This window comes from Synchiropus splendidus, chromosome 11 (genome assembly GCF_027744825.2).
Source record: "Synchiropus splendidus isolate RoL2022-P1 chromosome 11, RoL_Sspl_1.0, whole genome shotgun sequence".
Classification (NCBI taxonomy): Eukaryota; Metazoa; Chordata; class Actinopteri; order Syngnathiformes; family Callionymidae; genus Synchiropus; species Synchiropus splendidus.
Genome location: NC_071344.1, coordinates 21,183,034 through 21,202,887, shown reverse-complemented (window position 1 = coordinate 21,202,887; position 19,854 = coordinate 21,183,034). Strand labels below are relative to the sequence as shown.

General features: G+C 41.5%; 2 protein-coding genes across 7 annotated transcripts in view; one reads left to right on the top strand and one right to left on the bottom strand.

The window, feature by feature from the left end:
* The first annotated feature begins 203 nt into the window (after positions 1-203).
* Positions 204-3,560, top strand: nkx1.2lb (NK1 transcription factor related 2-like,b). The gene is made up of 3 exons (XM_053879737.1): positions 204-509; positions 1,530-1,713; positions 2,830-3,560. The coding sequence occupies exons 1-3, from the start codon at positions 204-206 to the stop codon at positions 3,558-3,560; spliced, it is 1,221 nt and encodes a 406-aa protein (XP_053735712.1).
* An 801-nt stretch (positions 3,561-4,361) lies between these two features.
* Positions 4,362-19,854, bottom strand: part of uvssa (UV-stimulated scaffold protein A) — a 28,296-nt gene continuing 12,803 nt past the window's right edge. For 5 of the 6 annotated variants that reach the window (XM_053879023.1, XM_053879021.1, XM_053879020.1 and 2 more), the window contains exons 9-15: positions 13,805-13,904; positions 9,601-9,799; positions 9,397-9,525; positions 8,628-8,811; positions 8,446-8,557; positions 5,366-5,543; positions 4,362-4,785 (exon numbers count right to left, since the gene is read on the bottom strand). In XM_053879023.1, the coding sequence (XP_053734998.1) occupies positions 4,692-4,785; positions 5,366-5,543; positions 8,446-8,557; positions 8,628-8,811; positions 9,397-9,525; positions 9,601-9,799; positions 13,805-13,904 (996 nt within the window). In that variant the 3' untranslated portion in view covers positions 4,362-4,691. The remainder of the gene's footprint in view (positions 4,786-5,365; positions 5,544-8,445; positions 8,558-8,627; positions 8,812-9,396; positions 9,526-9,600; positions 9,800-13,804; positions 13,905-19,854) is intronic. The other variant, XM_053879025.1, reaches the window with a different exon arrangement.

Sequence of the window (19,854 nt, the reverse complement as noted above, 5' to 3'; positions counted from 1 at the left end):
GATGACAGGAGAGGACTAGTGACCGGACCTGCTCACACGTTCATGGACACCTGCGGATCTACTGGCACATCCTCACCTTCGTCATGAAGCTCTCCTTTTCTCTTTAAAGCATCCCGCTGTGCTCCGGTTGTTGGGTCCCTGTGTCCACTTTCACGCCCGGATTCTGAAGTGTCTTTATGGGACAGGAGAAGTAACATAAAGTGATGAGCCGGGACAGAGCGGTGCCGGGGCCCGTAGCGGACGGGGTCCAGACCGTGATCAACCGGGACAGAAACACGACCGGACCTGAGGGGGTCCAGTCCGCAATAAATCGAGACAGGCCGGTACCAGTGCCAGTCGCAGACGGTGTCCAGACGATGGTGAGTTCGGAAAATTCGGACATACTGGATGGAGCCGCCCCGGAGAAGCGCATTTTTTCTATCTCAGTATCCGGAGGAAGAGACGCTCCGAGCGAGAACAACTCCGACACCGCACCGCCGACAAACCCGGTGTTGGTCCCGCAACCTCAGGTGTGTGCATACAAAAGTTCCAGAAAATCTGCTAAATGAAAAACTAAATATGGGCAAAAAAAAAATCTAAAATGTGCGCAAGATATTTCCTCTCCTTTAAAACTGTTCCATATAAAGTTCCCATTAAATAATCGAAAAAGTGCCGCTATCCGACCAAAGCAGAACAAATAAATAATGCACGTGGGGAGATTATTTGGAGGACTCTGATCAGCAGCGTTGTTCTGCTCCCGCCATAAATCTGCGGCGGATAAATTCACGGAGCTGATCTGGATCATATTGTTGACACACACAGGTCAAACACGGCGTGGATGATGAATGATTTCATTAAAACACTTTTCTCCACGCCTTTGATAGACTTTAAGAAGATAAAGTGTTGTGCTCAGCGGATAAAAGTAACCAGATTTCTTTTTTTTAAACAATATTAATTATATTAACTCTCATTAATGTATATGTCAAACCTCCGTCAAAATTAATTTTCGATAAGAACTGAATCATTAATATTCTAATCAGAAGAATCAGTTCCGTGAAGAAACAAATGATAATGATAATGCAATGTGAAAAGAATCTAATCAAGTAAGGTCATATTTTTTATTTATTTTGCTGTATGAAAAGAAATCATTTCTTTCACTCTTTCTTAATATATAATTGCAGTCATTAACCTTAATAACTATGATACTGGAAGTATTGATTGAAATGGAATAGTTAATCTCATATTTTTAGTTTTACGTAGAAAATGTTTCCCTCCATAAAAAAAGCATTTACAGAAATATGCTTATTATTGTTAGACGTAATGTGATTTTTAATTAGCATAATAGTTTTGATTTCATTATTATTTATTAGAAATAAGGCTTTATTTTATATCAATGAAATACAAATTATGAGTGCTATTTCTTGCATTTGTGGTATGTGAAATGAGTTGTTTACTTTATATGATTTTTTTTTTATTCTAGACATTAGAATTATAGTTATTAATATTAAGACATATTTTATCACAAAATCACGTCCGGGCTGTTTTTTCAGGGCCCCACCGGACACCGAACCACCTCCTTTTCTGTTTTGGACATTCTGGATCCGAACAAGTTCACGAGTCAACGGCGGCCGCAGCCGCGAGAGGCGAGCGCGTGCGGGACGGAGAACCGGAGAGGAGGCAGCGAAGAATCCGAGGGCCGGAGAGGAGGCTTCACCGCGGAGGAGTATCAGAGCAGTGAGTCATCTGAAAAACTGTCGAGTCTTTTCATGGCAATGCTGCAGAACTATGCGGACGGTTTCTCATTCTTTGCTTTTAAACGTTTGTTTTTCTTTGCCGAAGATTTTATTCGTAGACAAAAAGCAACGAACATTTTCAAATGTTCAAAATGCAACTTGATTTCGTAAGTTATTTATTTATTTATCATTGTCGTCGCTGCGCTATAAACCGAAAGCGAGTCATTTCTGAAACTAAGAAGTTGCAAGGCATCACAAATGTGTCAATGACAAAACTGAATTACAGTCAAGTTGAAATTTCCGAACCATTAGTTGCGGTGTGCGTTACTGTCTTTCTATAATAATAATAATTATAATAATAGTTATTATTATTATTATTATTATTATTATTATTATTATTATTACAGTGATCATTTGTTTTCCTTGTCTTTATTTATTCAAACGTGAAAAAAATCTATACAAATGTCACAGCTTTCAACACAAGTGAGTCACTCGGTATTTCATTAAATAATATATACGCGAACAGAAGGCAAAACAAACATTCTCGTAATTACATTTGTGGTCTAAAATGACTGATTTACACCTTTAAAAAGTCATTGCGTATTTTAGTTACGTACATTTCTAATGTACGTAATTAAAATGTGGTCGATCTTATCCTATACGAGCCATATCATATTTTTCTCATTTATGATCTCATAATTACAGCTGCCAAATAAAGTGACAAAAACGTTCTCTGTGCTGATGTCACAAGTTCGTAAAGTTAATCTCTCAATTTTCAAGTTGGTTTAAATCATCCGTCAATGAAGCCGCTCTGACAAAAAGTAGAAAGGCATCGATAGCGACCTCACGTGGCTTTAGTATTTTCTTTGTGTCAAGTACGTGATTTTAGGACGCAGCGAAGGAAAGGGGCAGAGTTCATTTTTCAGTTGCGTGTATAGTTGAGACTCCACACGGTCCTAATATTTTCCTCTACTATTAACGCATTTAGAACTTCTTTAACAAATACGTGAAAAGTTTCTTAATAGAGAGAAATACATGAATCGATGTTGTATATTTGATCCAAGACTTGATTCAGATGTCTATACGCCTGGTTCTCATCAGTTCGTTGTGTTTTCAGAGGACGGCTTCTTGTACAGGGGTCCGGATGAAGAGGAGTACCACAGAGCCGGAACGCCAGACTCGGAGGTGAACGACGGGGCCTACAGCAGCTCGGAGAGCAGCTCGGCCCTACACAGCAGCGGGGACAGAGAAGGGGGCCTCCAGGAAACCACCAGAGACACCAAAAGTCCCGGAGGAGGCCCCGCAAGCCAGATCAGCAGTGGCACGGGCAACAACGGGCTGAGCTCGCAGGGCAAGCCCAAGAGGAAGCGCTCCGGCTCGGACTCAAAATCGGGGAAGCCCCGTAGAGCCCGGACTGCGTTCACCTACGAGCAGCTGGTAGCGCTCGAAAACAAGTTCAAGTCTACCCGGTACCTGTCGGTGTGCGAGCGACTCAACCTGGCGCTGTCTCTCTCCCTCACCGAGACCCAGGTCAAGATCTGGTTCCAGAACCGCCGGACCAAGTGGAAGAAACAGAATCCGGGAGCGGACACGTCCGCACCCACCGGCGGAGGTGGCTCGGGAGGGGGAGGTGGGTCGGGGAACGGCCTGGGGAGTCTAAGCCCTCTCAGTCCTTCTCCTCCGGTCAGCGGACACCTGGCCATGCACGCAGGCTACGGCGGACATCATCACGCGCCCTCCGGCGGTCTGGTCCAGCTTCCCTTCCTCACTGCCAGCCACGTGCTCTCCCCCTTCATGCTGGGGACGCAGAGCTACGCGACACCGGCCTTCTACAGCACACACCTGTAGATACGCAGCGCCGTTTCCACTGTGAGGTCCAGAAGGCTTCACCCGGACTCTTTTGATAGAGTGTAAATAACGCGTGTACTCTAGTCACCAACTCTGAATGCTATTTGACACTAGAAGCAATTTACAAGTTTCTTTTCTATAAAAAAAGAATAAAATGTGTGAATCTTGAATGTATAACGGGGAATGGCCTGATCTCTCCACTACTGTGTTCATCTCTTGTTTTAATGAAATTATTGGATGTGCTTCATATTCTGCTGATATTGTCTTTGATATTAAAACATGTTAAAAGCAGCAGCCTCATGTTCTGGTCATTTGGTGGACCAGAGAGGTCCCACAGAGAGCCTTTATCACCGTAATCCATGGAGGCCCTAGTATCTGTCTTAAACTTATCTCTCTTCTCACAACCTGTCGGTGTTAAACTCTACATTTTATCATTTAATAAATAAGGAGCAGTCCCTCCTCTGTGCAGCATGCAGGCTCAGATGAACCAACCTTCAGTGTCCATACATGTGCAAGTATGTTTGTGATCATGTCTGTTGTCTCCTGCAGGCTTCTTACTTCCTACTCACTTACTTTGAAGGCTGAAATTTATCGATCTTATCTCATGCTTATAAATTGATTTTGTTTGTAAAAAGCTACTTCACCTCAGTCATGCTGCCAGGCACACAGAGAGCCTGAACCCCCCCCATTACTGCCGGATACTGTACCTCCTCCTAGGGCGGTTCGGGGTGATCCTCATCAGGATCTGCACTCACAGCCTGCTCTGGTGTTGGAGGTTAAATCATTGTGATGGACACACAAAAGAATTCATGAACCGGTTTATTGTTTTTGCAAACATGGAGTGCTATCAGAATATTATTTGAAAACTAGGAAAACATGTCTGCCCTACCACAATAATCTGACCCTTACTTCATCACAATCCAACGATCTATATAAATTAGCAAAAATACACACATAGTATAAAAATCAGTGAGCTCAAGTCATTCAGAAACAAAGAAACATTTGTCATAGATGTTTCTACTTCATAGATTTGTTCAAGATATTCTCAGAAACATGGTAGATAAAGGTGACGGAGGCTGCCTTGCTGTGGTGGCCTGTGATGGGGACTCTCCCCACACAGGCAAGTGGAAGTCAGTTGAGAGCGTAGTTAAATTGGTTGGAAAACTTGTCGTGTTTCCGGCTGTCGGCTTTACTCATCATCTGAGCCACTCGACGCATGGAGCTCCTGCAGGTGACACAGCAACACTCAAGGTTTCCAGAAGAACGCCACACGTTTGTAAGCACATCCTCTGAGCATTGCAACCGAGAGCAAACTGAGTATGAGAGGACTTTAGTTCATGATTTAATTTGAAATAATGACCACCGTTGCTTTTGAAGTAGGAAATGCATGTGACTATGTGACTCAGAGACCTGTGCTACTGTATTCAGTTTGGTCTCTGTCTTGATCTTGCTGTCCTCATTGGACTTGGTCTCGTATGATGCAGACGAAGAAGGAAAAGCAGAGATGCGTAAATAAAACACGTTTGCACTGACAGTAAGTTCACTGTAGGATGTCATTAGTTTGGCAAGCTGATCGCACTGTAGTGAGTATGTCAAGGTAGTTTCAGTCGGTTTCTATTTGGTTACTGGAATGCCTGTCTTCCTTGCCCAGCAGGGAGACAAATTCAAGCTGCTCATTTTATTCACCTTACATTGACCATCTGGCCATGGTGCTGGATGAGGACACTCCATTACTTATGCACTAATCAGTATAGAATATGAGGAGAATGAAAACACCAGTCACAACTGGTGACTTCAGGACATACTTGTTGAAGACTCTCTTCTCCAGTCTGGACCGCGAAGTGTTGGCGCTCTGCTTCAAGTCACTCAGGTTTGGGTATTTCTTCTTTGCTTTGCCTTTCCCTTTTTTCCCAACTCTGTCAGAGCCCAGGTCTTCTCCTGTTGCAGCCTCTATGTCCCGCATCAGCTCTGGATCTCTCCAGTCTGCAACCCAACATAGCAAATGGGGAGTTGAGAAAAGTACAATCTCTAGATGCAACGAAGAGATAATTTCACAACAGCCTCAGGAGGACACAGTGTGAAGTCAGTGTGAAAAACAACAATGAAATTGGTAGGGTTATTGTACATTGATAGCAGCCATAGTGCTGATGGGGGCAGAACCACAGCAGCTGCGATGAGATTCACCACACTGAGTTCCAAGAAGAATCTGATGCTCAACACAAATTCGAGAGCTGTCAGTAAAGGGCCAAGCCCTGATGTCAACATGAAAACTGCCCACACCACACCTCCAACATTCATTCATGAATATGGTTAACCTACAGTAGGGTGAGATGCTTTACCATCAATAACACACAATATAGAACCTCAGTGTCTGTTGGAAAGCAGGGCTTTGTGGAAGAGGGTGATGAACAGGCAACAGTGGCATGAAGCTTAATTGGTGTGACTACTAAGTATTACCACACCTTCATATGACAAGTGTTATATCTCCAAGCAAATTGAACAGCAATAGCACAAGTACCAGCAGCAGTCAAGAGGCCAACTGCTGCAGTGCAAGTACATTTGGCAGCCTTGGTGAAATGAGGTGAGGCACTAGTCAGTAGTAGAAGCTGTTACTGTTTAATTTATACACATGTATACACAGTCAGTAATAGTACATGTGGTAGCCGTCCTAGAATCCATCAGTCAAATTAACTCACATTTGCTTATATAGCCCTGAACAGAAACAAAAGGTTAGTTTACACGCCCTGGCAGAATTTCTAATTTTTTGGGCCATTTTTCAGAGAATCTGAATGATAGTACAAAAGCTTTTCTTTCACTCAGGATAAGTTGTCTTTGTGTTTTGGGTCATTATCCAGTTGGAATATCCAAGTACACCCCATGTGTAGTTTCTCGTCTGATGAGTGCAAGTTGCCCTGAGGTATTTCTATTTTTTTTACATGTTGCATGCAAGTTTCCAGGATGTTTGTAGCTCACACATCACCAAAAGAACGTTGAGGGTATGTAAACTTTTAATTAGGGTCATTTGTGTGATATCTGTTGCTTTTATGATTTAAAAAGAGTAAACGCAGTTGTTTGACCATATCTGGCTTCACCCAAGCGCCAACCATGAGTGAACTAAAGGTTTTTGGCTTATCATTCATATCATTCTTAAAAAAGGCAAAGAAATCCTAACTTCTGCCAGGGTGTGCAAACTTATGAGCACAGCTGGCTTGAGGTGCGAAAACTTACAGTCAACTCTGTCATCATTGTGCAGTTACAGGCCACTGAAATGCAGTTTGCATCAAAAGCAGAGGTACGGCACCTTGGCATATTTACAGTGAAGTACACCATTGTACTTTGTATGTGGGTTGTCAGGGAAGTATTTGATTTACACATATAGACACACTGACAACTTTAATTGGACGTGCTGAGTAAAAAAGAAAACATACTAAAGTGCAAAAAATGGCTTTAGACAAATCAGACTGCCTCAAGCAGGGGCTCATGCTTCTGCAATGCCACCAATATTTGTTGTAATGTTTTGACTCAATATTAAAGGTCTACCTGGTTTTCATCAAGATATTTTGACCCTTTGGTTACTGATTTAAATACTGTACAAGAGCTTAATTGGACAGTAGGTGGCAGTAGCATTCTGGAATTTGCTCGCAAAGCACACTGCAAATGGGAGCAGGAGGATGTACCACAGGAAATAATCATCTTTTTCAAACGTCTGATTCCAGCCATGACACTTGAAGGTGTTATTATTTCTCAAGTGTATGAAGTTTGCCAGCCACTTCTTTCTGTCACTTACAGTATACCATCTAGCAGTAGTCATACTGGCAGGTCCGGCTGGTTCTGAGGATGCCATGCCAGGTGGTGCTAATGCAAAGTAGAGTGTCATAACTGCGAGTGATAACGTCCGTGTGGCTGAGAGCGGCACTCTCTGCAGACACTCTTCAACTTAATGACACACTGCACTGGAATTAGAGATAAAGCTGCAGTAATGCAAAGTAATTACACCATGATTGTGATGGGATTGGATGGGGACCCTCTGCTCTGTGAAAACACTGACCCTGGCTCTGTGTGTGTCTATTAATCAGCTGCTCTGACCCTGGCTCTGACTGGACCTTCAACTATCCCTCATCTCACTAGCACTCACTGACACACATAGATAGACAGACAGACACACACACACACACAGCAAGCGGTAATTGAAAAGCAGCTGATGAATTAAGACTCATTACCCCTAAAAGAGGAACAGCTGCTTTCAGAATCTATGTTGAAGGTTTGTGTTGACAATTGACTGCCACCAACAGAATAAAAATGTCGAATGAACAAATGTTGGACAAAAAAGAAATGAAAAGAAAAGAAAACAGGAGAGAAAGGGAAAAGCTGTCGGAGGAGACAGCCCCTCCTGCAGCAGTGCTCTTCTTTCCATCAACACCTCTTGGTCCGAGCTTGAGTCTAAAAGTGAGTGTGTGAGGGCAAGGCCACACACACACACAAATATTTCCCCTCGCCAAACTATGAAATTAATTAGACTAGCTAAAGTAAGTACTGTAAATTGTAAATAGAGTATGAGTGCAATGTAAATGTTTCTCTGATTTGGGTTATCACCAATACAAACCAAATGAGGAGTCATAATGTGAAGAATAACGGTAGTTGGAGGGTTGGTGCATCTCAATACAGTTTCCACTGATCTAACACAGTTGTATGGTTTTAAGAAGCAACTCAGCCAGTTCTGTCTGAGGTTCTGCAGCGAGAAAACCTTTATCGCTCCATTTGTTCTAAGAGCTGTACAGTAGATCACAAAAAACTATGCTTGGTAGTATTTGGTCCCTTTTAGACATTTCAAAAGTTGGTTGAATACATTTTCAATAGGTTAAGTTAACAACATGACAGTCCTCACCAGGCTGCTCCTCTCTCCGCCTCCTCTCTTCTTCCTCCAGTCTCAGCCTGTCCTCCTGTTTGCACGGACGACCTTCATGATCCCGAGGAACAATCCGTCCATGGAAGGGACACTGGGGGAAGCATCACATGAAACCACTTGTTTTAATGCTGACATTTCTGGTTTGTGGCGCGATCGGCAACCTTGACTCGGTCCTGTCGCTGACACAACCTCCCATCACCGAGCGGCGCATGGCAGTAGTGGCTGACAGGACTGAATTTCCCTGGGAAGGTGATGTATCTACTCCTGCTCTCTGCCAGAAGATCAGGGTTGTCCACCTCCTCTACCACCTCAGCTGGAACCCAGAACTGGTGCTGCGAGCTTGACCTGGAGAGGGACGGTCACTGATTTTCACTGAAGTCCGTGGACCAGATATGTAAAAACATTAACCATGTTTGCGTTCCAATAATCCCCTTAACTTTCATTTCCTTCCATCTGTTGACATGAATTTCCATTTTCATTGACATTACATTACGTGTGGCGCAATGCATTCATCATGGCCATCGCTTCATCATACATTTAGAGAGATTGAAAATAAGCATCTTGAAAAATAGTTCTTTTATTTCTTAAACGGCAGTTACTGCATGTCAAGTAAAACATAGTACTTGAGTTTTAATTTTAGTAAAGATTTTCATCCTTTGCTGATGATGCCGATAGAGTTGCCAATGCTCAGGGTCCATGATCATAAAAGTGATTACCTTGATTATTATTATTATTATTATTATCTTTTTTTTTTTTCATTTTAGACATGGGAGCTTTCTTTACCCAGCAATCCTGATTTTGTATACGATCAATATGTTTCACAGGGAAAAGAAATGTGTGCAATAATGGATGAATGACCTGTTCAAAGTATCCTTGCATCCCCAAATGACTGCATGGATTGTATTATGCATGAGTGTGCATGGTGTTTACTTGATGATCTTTCCAGCGTTGGGTAGCTCCTCACCCCAGTAGTAGAGGTCAAGACCAAATGGAACTACTGGTGCATCGGTAGTTTTCTGGGCAGAAGAGGTCTCATTGGAACTTGGCCCAGTGGAGCTGCTGACAAAAGAGGGCCAATACGTAAATTTTCCAGCAAGAAAACAAAAACTGGTGAACACCATTTAAGATTGTTACATGGGCTGTGTGGGAAATCTCAGTTGCTCCTTGAGCACCCTGACGGTTGCAGCAGCACATGTTGGATCCGCCTCTTCCTCTCTTTGACGTTTTACTTTTCTGGAAGACAGAGACGCAGGTAGCTTTGGACTTGCAGGGAGCTTCGCCTGAGTCTTTTTAAAGACAGATGCGTTCGAGGTAGATGGAGAAGGATCCAGACCTGTGCACAGCAATCAGATGAGATTCTTATTAACATGTGTCATTGTAAATTATTCTCTTGTTGGCTGTCTCAAAGACCTTTGCTTAAAAGATGATAATACTGTGGCTTAAAGTGTTACAGGATGGCTGTGTTCAGGAAAAGCACCCTTTTTTGCAGGATAACATTCATCTGGATATCGGGATGGAAAGAACAGTCTGTTCTCATTTAGATTGGGATCTGTGCATCTGTCAAACAAACATAGACTGAGAAAAATGACAGCCAGGCCACAGTTATTGGCTGTTGCTAGTTTCTGCCTCTGTCTCTGTGTGTGGGATAGGGAGGTCACACACAGGCTCGCGGGTGGTGCCTGAGGACTATTGGAGATTTAAACTCACAGCAAAGTGAAGATCAAAGGAAAACAATGACTTAAGCTGATCCAGCTCATTATTAAGACTGGCTTGGTGCTCTTCAGTAGAGCACACCACTGACAAGCACAGCTACAGAGCACTTTCTCGTAATATAACAATGATCAAACACAAACAGAAAACTTTCTATACCTGTCTTGGACCCCCAAATCCTCAGGTGGGCTCTTACAGATTCTAAATCAAATGGTGAGGGAGTCTTTGTCCATCGGGACCTAGTCTTCAGAATAGCCTTCACAAGAAATCGTACTGCAACTTGAACTGCCACTTTCAAAAGACATTTAATAATTTGTATTTATATTAACCAGAAGGAATTAACAGCAGACATGTTGCAGCAGAAATATACACATTATATCTCTCTCTCTCTCCCTCTCCCTATATATATATATATATTTATATATATATATATATATATATATATATATACATATATATATATATATATATATATATATATAATGTGTAAAATAACGAAAAATGAGGCAACCAAGGCCGAAATATCTCCTCTAACTGTGTTCAATCCACTCCGATTTACCCACATACTGATTCGCTAAATCAAAAATCTGTTCTGTTCGGGGCAGTAAATGGCAGACGTTTGTATGGATGTTGTTAATACGCACAGATCAATAGAAAGGAAATGTGTGTTGTGTGTGCGTGTGTCTGTGCATGTGTGTGAGTGTGTAATGCTAGGGGCGAGATGGAAAAAAATGTAAGAGCAAAAGGAGAGGAAAGGTGGAAAGAGGTATTGATTTTCTCGGGTTAAGCAGGGCCTGTAATTAAAATGTTAATTTGAGAAAGAGCCAGATAGTGTCCTGACAGAAAAGAGGGGGATAAGAGGACTGATAATCAGATTGACAGAACAGAGCAGTGGGGGGAGCGATAGAAAATAGGGCAAGATATAAGAGGGAAAAGGACTGGTGAGATGAATGGATGAATTCTCATGCACACATCAGACAAGAGCAATCATAAAAAAAAAAAAACAACCTTTCGTGTGACTAACATGAGGGGCCGTGAAGCTAAGACAGATAAAAAAATTATAATTAAGCCATGATATTACATGCTTAAAATGTAATTAGAGAATATATTATTTCATTTTATACATTATTAATATTAATTATTAAACATAAATAAAATAATAAAAGATCCTTTAAAGCGGTGAAAATCTTGGCAACAAACGTCATTTCAAAAATACACTTTATTGCAGGGCACTTTCTTCATTATTTGTAGGAATAAATGATTACTCATTAAAATAATCTATTTCACAAACGAAAAAGAAAGGAAGAAGAATATCAACTTCTAGTTACATTTAAAATTAAATTTTTTACCTGGGCTTCTGCTCACAAGGGCCACAAAAATAAAGGCCTGTATGTCGGCCCCCAGGCCACACTTTGCCCACCTCTGTACAGTCCATCACATCACCTCTTTCTTCTCTCTCACTCATTTTCCTCTTTTTGCCAAAACCTTGTGACTCTCCTCATCACTTAGCTTATCGTACATTTTCCTTCCCTTCCTTTTCCTTGCTTATGTCTTGTTCCTGATGCTCTCCTGAACCTCATTACTCCAACACTAAGTCTCTGTGTCCGCCTTTCTTTTCTTGATTTATACACTTTCTTTGCAGTTTCCCTCACCACTTCCGCAGTACTTTCGCACCCTATCCTCACCACCCAGGGAATGCACTACATTCTCTCTTAGATGTTTTCAGATGCCACCTATATGTCCCCTCCACTACTGTATGCTACCTTGCATTCAACCTTGCAATCATTTCAGTCCACCATTCCACACCAGCCATAGACCTCCTCATCTCCCTGTTCCCATGTAGGTGAACTACATGGTCATTGAAGTCTGATCCTACCTCTCTTCTCTTCTTCTGGAAATTGTATGTTTCATTCTGGGAGGAGAGCAAAACAGTTTGTTAACTTGACACTGTCGGAGTGAATTTGCCTTTCTCAACTGCTGCCTAAAAGAAGACTCTGCTCACCTGTAAAGTAGAACATTTTCCAAATTCCTAAATATTGAGATGTTTAGTGAAAGCACTTAAGTCTGTGCATGCGTGTAAATTTGGGTGCAGAGAGCTAATAGGTGCTCATTAAAGAGTTGCATTGTTAATTTGGTTGCGCCCCTGCAATTACCTTGCAGGCCACTAATCACCCTGACACACACACACACCCTCAGCTTTTTTGGAACGTCTGATACAATCTAATTACTTCAGTGTCTAATTGATTAGTAATGGAGGGAGGTGGAGGGAGGTGGAAGGAGAGAAGAACAAGCTTGTAGGTAGCATGGAAATAATGATTCTGAAGACTGCCGGGGAAAATACTTCATGGGTCAAAGGCTACAGAAACATGGCTGACCTAGCAATAATAACACTGTCAACAATGCGCTAGATCACTTTCATTAAGATGGACACAGCTATAAAGACTCAAGAGTCTATGTATGAATGTTTATGAGTGATAATGTTTCTTATGAATATGGCTGACAGAGCAGCCCCGTAATCGTTCTTAGACTTCTTAGACCACTACAATCACCTTGGGCACGGAATTGTTCATCGCAGGTTATAATTCTTGCAACATTCATATTACGGGTCACAGTTAGAGCAGAACAAAAACGCATGGCGGATAAGGCAATAACGCGAAACCATTAGATGGTTCATGGCCTTAACACTTGATCCCTTGCCAATAACGCTTTATGCAAGATACACAATGGACAATTTACCACATCCATCCCGATAGAGACCCATGGTCAGATCAACGGCATTGTCAGACAAAATGACTTACCAAACACTTGACCTATTTCAGTTTTGTGTTTTCTTTGAAACAAAAAAGCCAACTCTGCACACTACATGAATACCATTTCATACTGACAAGAAGACATCTGGTCTTATGTCATACCAGACTTCATTATCACAAACATATGAAGATAATGATGCTTAAATTCCCTCGTCATGACAATACCAGCAATTCAAACATTCGCCCTGGTGACAATGCTCCAATTAGAAGCCATGAACTTCAACTAATGCTCATTGTATGACTTAATCTGTCGTTTAACTGTCAAGTTTCTTAGACTGAGTGATGATATTCAGCGGCATGTGATGTCTGGTTAACTAGCTGTTTTTAACATTGCCAAACCCTATAGAGTAAAAAACCACAAATGACCACTCAGTCAATTCAACAACTGTTTACTGAACAGCGATCACTTATTGGGCAACCTCATGGCTCATTGAGATAAAAAATATTGTATGAGGCACCTAAATGAATGTGACCCAGCATCTTGAATTTCAAGATATACTGTAAAGTAAAGGAATGAAGTGATTTAAGGAGGAGTTCCAAGTTAAATAATTGATGTCTGACTGAACTGAATATGAAGCGTAATATCGACTCAAGAGCACCTTGAACGGAGTCTCTGTAAATAAATGAGCTAAACGATCAGTATACCTGCTTACTACCAGCCGGCTGCTGCATTTGAAGGTGGCCTGTTTGTTTGTTTGGGAATCCCGACGGGTTAGAGAAGCAGCAGACTTTCCTTTGTAGCTGAACCCTAGTGTTTATGCACGTGTCCACCAGAGCGAGGCATGTGTCAGAGTCACTGTTTGTTAGGAGAGGCTTACCGTACTCAGCTCGCAGATGATCAGGGATGTGAGGCTCGTATCCCTCTTTCTCAGGAACCTCATCAAATTCATCCTCTTCATCATCTGAAGAAGCTGTAATCTGAACAAGATTACAAAGATTGGAACTCCATGGAGAATTAGGTGAGTCACAAGAAGAGAAGATCCAGCTACGGTTAAACTCAATTGCAGTAGGACCAATAAAGTATAACGGGTGGGTTGAGTGCCACATTCTGTCTTGATTCATAATTAATTAATAACAAGCAACAGAAAGACATGTATGCCCCATATATAGGTAAAATAGAAGAAGAATAACATGCAAACACATTACCCAAACCTCTGCTCTTGTCAAACAGATTTTGTCAAAATGTAACACAACGCCTAGGTGTAGTCAATTACATGAAATGTCACTTCTAAAAATGAATTATTGTGTACTGCTGTTTGTAAAGTGCACCATGAAAAAAAAAGCATTACAAAACTAAATGACAAAAATCATAAGAACAAATTTATCTAATGGCCTAATGAAATGTCAGCACACACACACACACACACACACACACACACACACACACACACACACACACACACACACACACACACACACACACACACACACACACACACAATTGTATTTCTACCTTTGTGGGGACCACTCATTGCCATAACCCTTTCCCCATCCTAAACCAAACCATCCAAAAGAAATGGCTGACCTTAACCAAAACCCTTGTTACTTTGACATTTTCATGATAAAATTGAGGCTTGTCCCCTTGTCCCCAAAGAGTAAACATCCCGTGGCAGTTTTTATCAAGTAGTAGTATCAATTTATTAATTAGTAGTGTAAAATAAAACTACATCACATGTAACTGCTGATCACGTTTGAATAGTTTTAAGAATACCTTTTCTCCATACACAGGCAATCCAACCTCGTGTGTATGTGTGCGTACGTGCACGTGTGTGATGAGCTGTTATCAGCACTGAGCAGAATTTATGGCTTCTAATTTCCAGGGGAACTTGTAAGCTACAACGCTGAATACAACTCAATACACACTGGGGTCATTTCCATAACGCAACAGTGTTGGTCGCAACTCTTACCAGCTGAGGACGCACACACACACATAATCCAACTAAATCTGCATAGTAATTACAGTGATTGGCCTTATGGGAGGTAGTAAAACCTTAACATTAAACTAACCTGATATTCCCAAGGGCCTCTTTTTCATTAGTGAACAATATCATTGTTACTGCCTGAGAAGACCATTATAATATGAGAATTAGTTCCATAATATTGAGTCGTTAGGTAATAACACACATGCATGCACGCACATAGACACACACACGCGCACACATGCTGCCAGTCATAGGCAGCAACACACGCCTCACAATACGACTGCTTCAACTAAGTCAAATTACATGCAGTTCAATCTCGCGGTCAGAGTTAGATAATAAAAGCAAAGTGTCACCACCACCAAGAGTCGACTGATCCGTTTCGGATATCACTAGTTAAGACAATAAATAAATAAAAATACTGCTTCGACAGTTGTACATTTGATATACCTCTGGTTGTGCAAGATTTGGTCTTTAAAGCAACAATGCATAACATTTCGACATAAATACATTATTTTCACATTTCAAGAGATGACAGGTTTCAATATGAAAAGTAAAAAATCCCGGAGTCAAACTCTACAGCTCTCTGTTAAGCACTCCCTTGGACAACGTGATGTAACTTTCTCTGGGCGAGCCGCCCGGATTTGTGTTCTGAGAGTGGTGTCGCAGCCCCAACTCCACCCCCATTGCAACACTTTATGGCAGAACGGCAGTGCGACTTTGGCAGCGAGCTGACTTCCTTTGCTTACATCTTAGCAGACGAATGGAATGACAGAGCAAGATCCCAGACAAGAGTCAATATAGGAGATGCATTTACAGCCTGGCAGGATATGCTTTGTGTATAGCAGAAATAGAGAGACGCAACCCACGCTACATTTCATCATCCCTGGCGATTGCCCTGGAACTTATTGAAGAAGAATAGTTTCTAAACCTGGCGTCTGCGTCTACAGTCAACTCAAAATAAACGTTTGAACGGATGTTTTGATGGTCACGCTCTGATCGCTATATGCTACTTTTTGAAACACGACAGTCATGATTTAATATAGCTAGACAGGAAAAAAGCTGCACCTTCATATTTATTATTCTACAGCGCTGTAAATGACGGTGGCGAACTGCCGCAGCTTAAATGAGAGCCGATGCGATGAACATGACGGTTTACAGCATATGTTTCATGGAAAAATCCCGTAAGAAACCTCACAATGACTGAGGTCCGTTGCTCACAGAACTCAAGTAGTGCGTTCCAGCTGGACATGTGATGGAGACGGGCCGTGATGACGGCTGCATCTTGCAGATTTATTTCTCATAACTAAAAGACAGCAGTTTGTTGTCACCAATTCAGTAAATGTCAAAACTTTCAAAACAGAGTTGAAATGCAGTGTTATTATCAGGGTCCATCTGTCTTGCAGCTCCTTCAGCCTCTCGCTGGATCCAGCCTCTCCTCACTGACTGCATGACGGAGTTCCATCTCTGATGTTGAATGATAGATGTTTCTAGAGTCCCTTTGCAAGTATAAGCTTGACTGTGTTGTGTATATTGCCATCAGTGATTACATTTTGTTGTTTCACCACGTTCTTTCCTCGTAAATAAATTAACGTGGGATGGGGGCGGGACCGGAGAGCCAGCTTTACGACAGCTTGCAACTACAGTCATTTACCAATGGCGCCGCCAAAAGCAAATATTCTTATACTACACAGAGCCACTTTAAGTAAACAATGATTTACAAGCCTCTTTTGAAACAATCACCACACTGAATGGATTAGTTTCTTTTTTTGTTTTTTTCAAGAGGGGGCAGGTGCTAGGCTCTCCTTAAAGTGAAAACTTTCAATTCCTAACTTTACAGGATGCATCTAGGATAAAAGTCACACACAACATGCAGTATCAGTCTGCACTCTGGATCTGACCATCATCAATGCAATTCTTTCATCCGCACTGCTGCCATTCCATATACTGATTACTGAATTTCAAACTGAGCTATTGTGTTTAGACAGAGAATTGCACCCTCACAACAGCATGGCACCAAGCCATGATTAAAGCACCAAAAAACGTGCCTTCGTTTCTAGCAACGTCCCATGCCAGAATTGAGTTGTGATCAAATTGAGCTTGATCACAATGAAAGTGAGTCAGTGGCTATGAGTGTAATTCTTTGGACCACAGACTTCAGTTTGGGAGTTGAGATTGTCCATTTGTTAAACAGGGCACAATACAAAAATAATGTTTGGAGTTCAAAATAGCCACATAGCAACACAACCAAAAGTAACTTTCACCATAACTCTTTGAGTGGAGAAAACTGCTTCATCCCTTGGACGATATGGAAACTCTGCAGAGGGTAAAATTTGACTTCAGGCAGTGTGAAATGATCGCTGCAACGCAAAAGGGCTGAAAACAGAAAAGTTTTGGAATTCTCATTTTTATTCACTCTTAAAACACACTGTTGAAAGCAAGTTGAACATTTTAAAGACCACACCACACTTTCTCATTATTAAACTCATTATTCTCAGCACAATGAATTTTGCTTGTGGCACACACTCGCAACAAAGCGCCCCTTTATGTGTCTTCCTTAATCTCAGCTGGTTTATCCTGCTCTGATCAATGACCTCAGCTGAAGAAGTGATCACCCAGCTGGAGGAAATACGTGCACTAACATCATCCTTTTCCCATCTTTTTCAGCTTCTTTGTCTCTAATTCACCTTAATTTCATCCCGATAGCATCATCTACTGTCGGCCAGCCTGGCAGAGCTGTAAGTCTCTCAGCAGAATTAGCTTTCCGACAAAAACATTTTGCTGACGGGAGCTTTGCTAAAATATGGCCTCCATTTCACCACATGGCTGCATGAGAGGACCCTTTGCATTTTAACAGGGTCTGGTTTATTCTCTGGTACTCATGTACAGAGCGGATCATACCGAGGCCAAAAGTTTCCCACAATTTCTTCCACTGAAACTCAAGATTTACTGGACTAATTAGATCGATTGTTTAAGGAAAGCACAGCCGTATTTCATAGTGGAAATGGCAGTATTTGTTAACATTAAAGCAAATTCAATAGGTGGTAAACTATACAGAATCAGAATCGGCTTTATTGCCAAGGTCAATGAAGAGTCCACCAACTAGAAAAGTGTTTTGGAACATAATAATAATAATAATAATAATAATAATAATAATGAAGTTAATCTGTGATTGGCAATTGGCAAGCACAATTACAAGAACATCTAAAATGATAAATTAAGGAAGCACACAACTTGCTGAGCTCTCTCTGCGACAATCCAACCGACAAGTTTCCATATCATTATTAAGCCAGTGTTAAGACAGTATTAAGACAGTATTTTTAACATGTTAAAGAAGTCATAGAACAACACCACGTAATTGACCAACTGTCAATCACAATTTGACAGATAATTTCAAAAGCAATGAAAACAGTGCATACTTAAAGGCTTAAACACATCCTATTGACTACCTCATACAACTATTCAAATGTGCTCCCTCAAGGTTTCAGATGGCCGCAGTAATGAAAGGCAAAAATTGAGTCGGTGTTGATGAATCAGATATTTATTTGCTTACATAGGTTTTGCTTCTTTGGACTTTTTATTAGACAACAGCAAAGCTTTTAGAGGTGCAGCCAGAAGCAACCATTTCCCTGAACATTCCCACAGAGCTTACATGAGTTCCCTCCAGGCACTCTGGTCCCCTGCCGCAGGCAAAACACACAAATGGGTTTCCTTGCAGGGATTTTGCCCTTGCTTGATTTAAGGAATATATGAAGACAAGGTTTGATGAATAAAATGTGTCATCAAGCTCAGTGTCATGTTTAGTAACATACTGGTTTTAGATGGGTTTTGCAATCACTCACAGATAACAACGAGTTTGCGTGTACCTGGTTTATCATTACTTGTGGGACAGATTCTTGACAAAACACTTTTGTCTTTATGGGAACCATTTGGTGGGACTCCACAAATCCAAGCCTAAATTTGAAGATGAAGACTTCAAAATAACGGGGTCATTATAATCGGGTTTATGTTTGGTTCAGGGCCCTGGTTAAGGTGAGCCATTTGTTTTGGACGGTTAGGTTTAGGGTGAGAGGCTGGGAAAAGCATTATGGCAATGATCAGTCCACATAAAGATAAAGATACAAACGTGTGTGTGTGCGTGTGGCATTCTAAGATTTATGAAAGCGGGAGAGGTCTATGAGCCAGATGTTTAATCATGTGTTTCCAGTTTATCACCCATTCAATTAAGTCTCACTCAGAAGGCTCACTCCACTCTTCATTTATAAAGAGTCCTTTTAACGCGGGGTGTTCAAACTGTTCCATAAGTGCTGTTTTTTGTTCCAACCAATAGAGTTCAACCAATCAGGTGTCAGCTGAAACAAGCAGCACCAGACTGACAATAAACTCATTACAGTCTTCAGATTCTTGATTGGTGAAGCGGTGTGTGCTTGTAGGGTTGAAACAAAAACCTGCACCCACTGTGGCTCTTAAGAGTTTGGACACCCCTGCACTGTCTGAGCCTGGTCCAAGTGAAACGATTCAGGTGATCATGATGGGGGCTGCTCAGGCAAAGAAAAAAAGTCCCAGGATGAAATCAGTAGTTTAAGTATCTGACCACTTCCCAATATGTACTTATTCTGGCTCTCACAGCCAACCCCCGAACACCTCTTTAAATAAGACTCTTATACTTTGGAGAAATTATGTGAGGACACCGCCTCGGACAACTGCACCTCTGACTTCATTTGTCTCTTGGCAAGTTTGATGGTGCTGCATTTAAAAACCCATTCAATCTTATAAAGCAAAAATTAAATGTAGTCGACTGTGATGGGCACTCAGCGCATCTGCTATTTATATGCTAATGTACACTCAGCCTGCCAAGGTCTAGCAAATTATTACTGCACAGCCATAAGTCAGGTGTGAGGCAGAGAGGGGAGGAGCTATTGCGTGCACACACAGAAATGAGTTAGGAG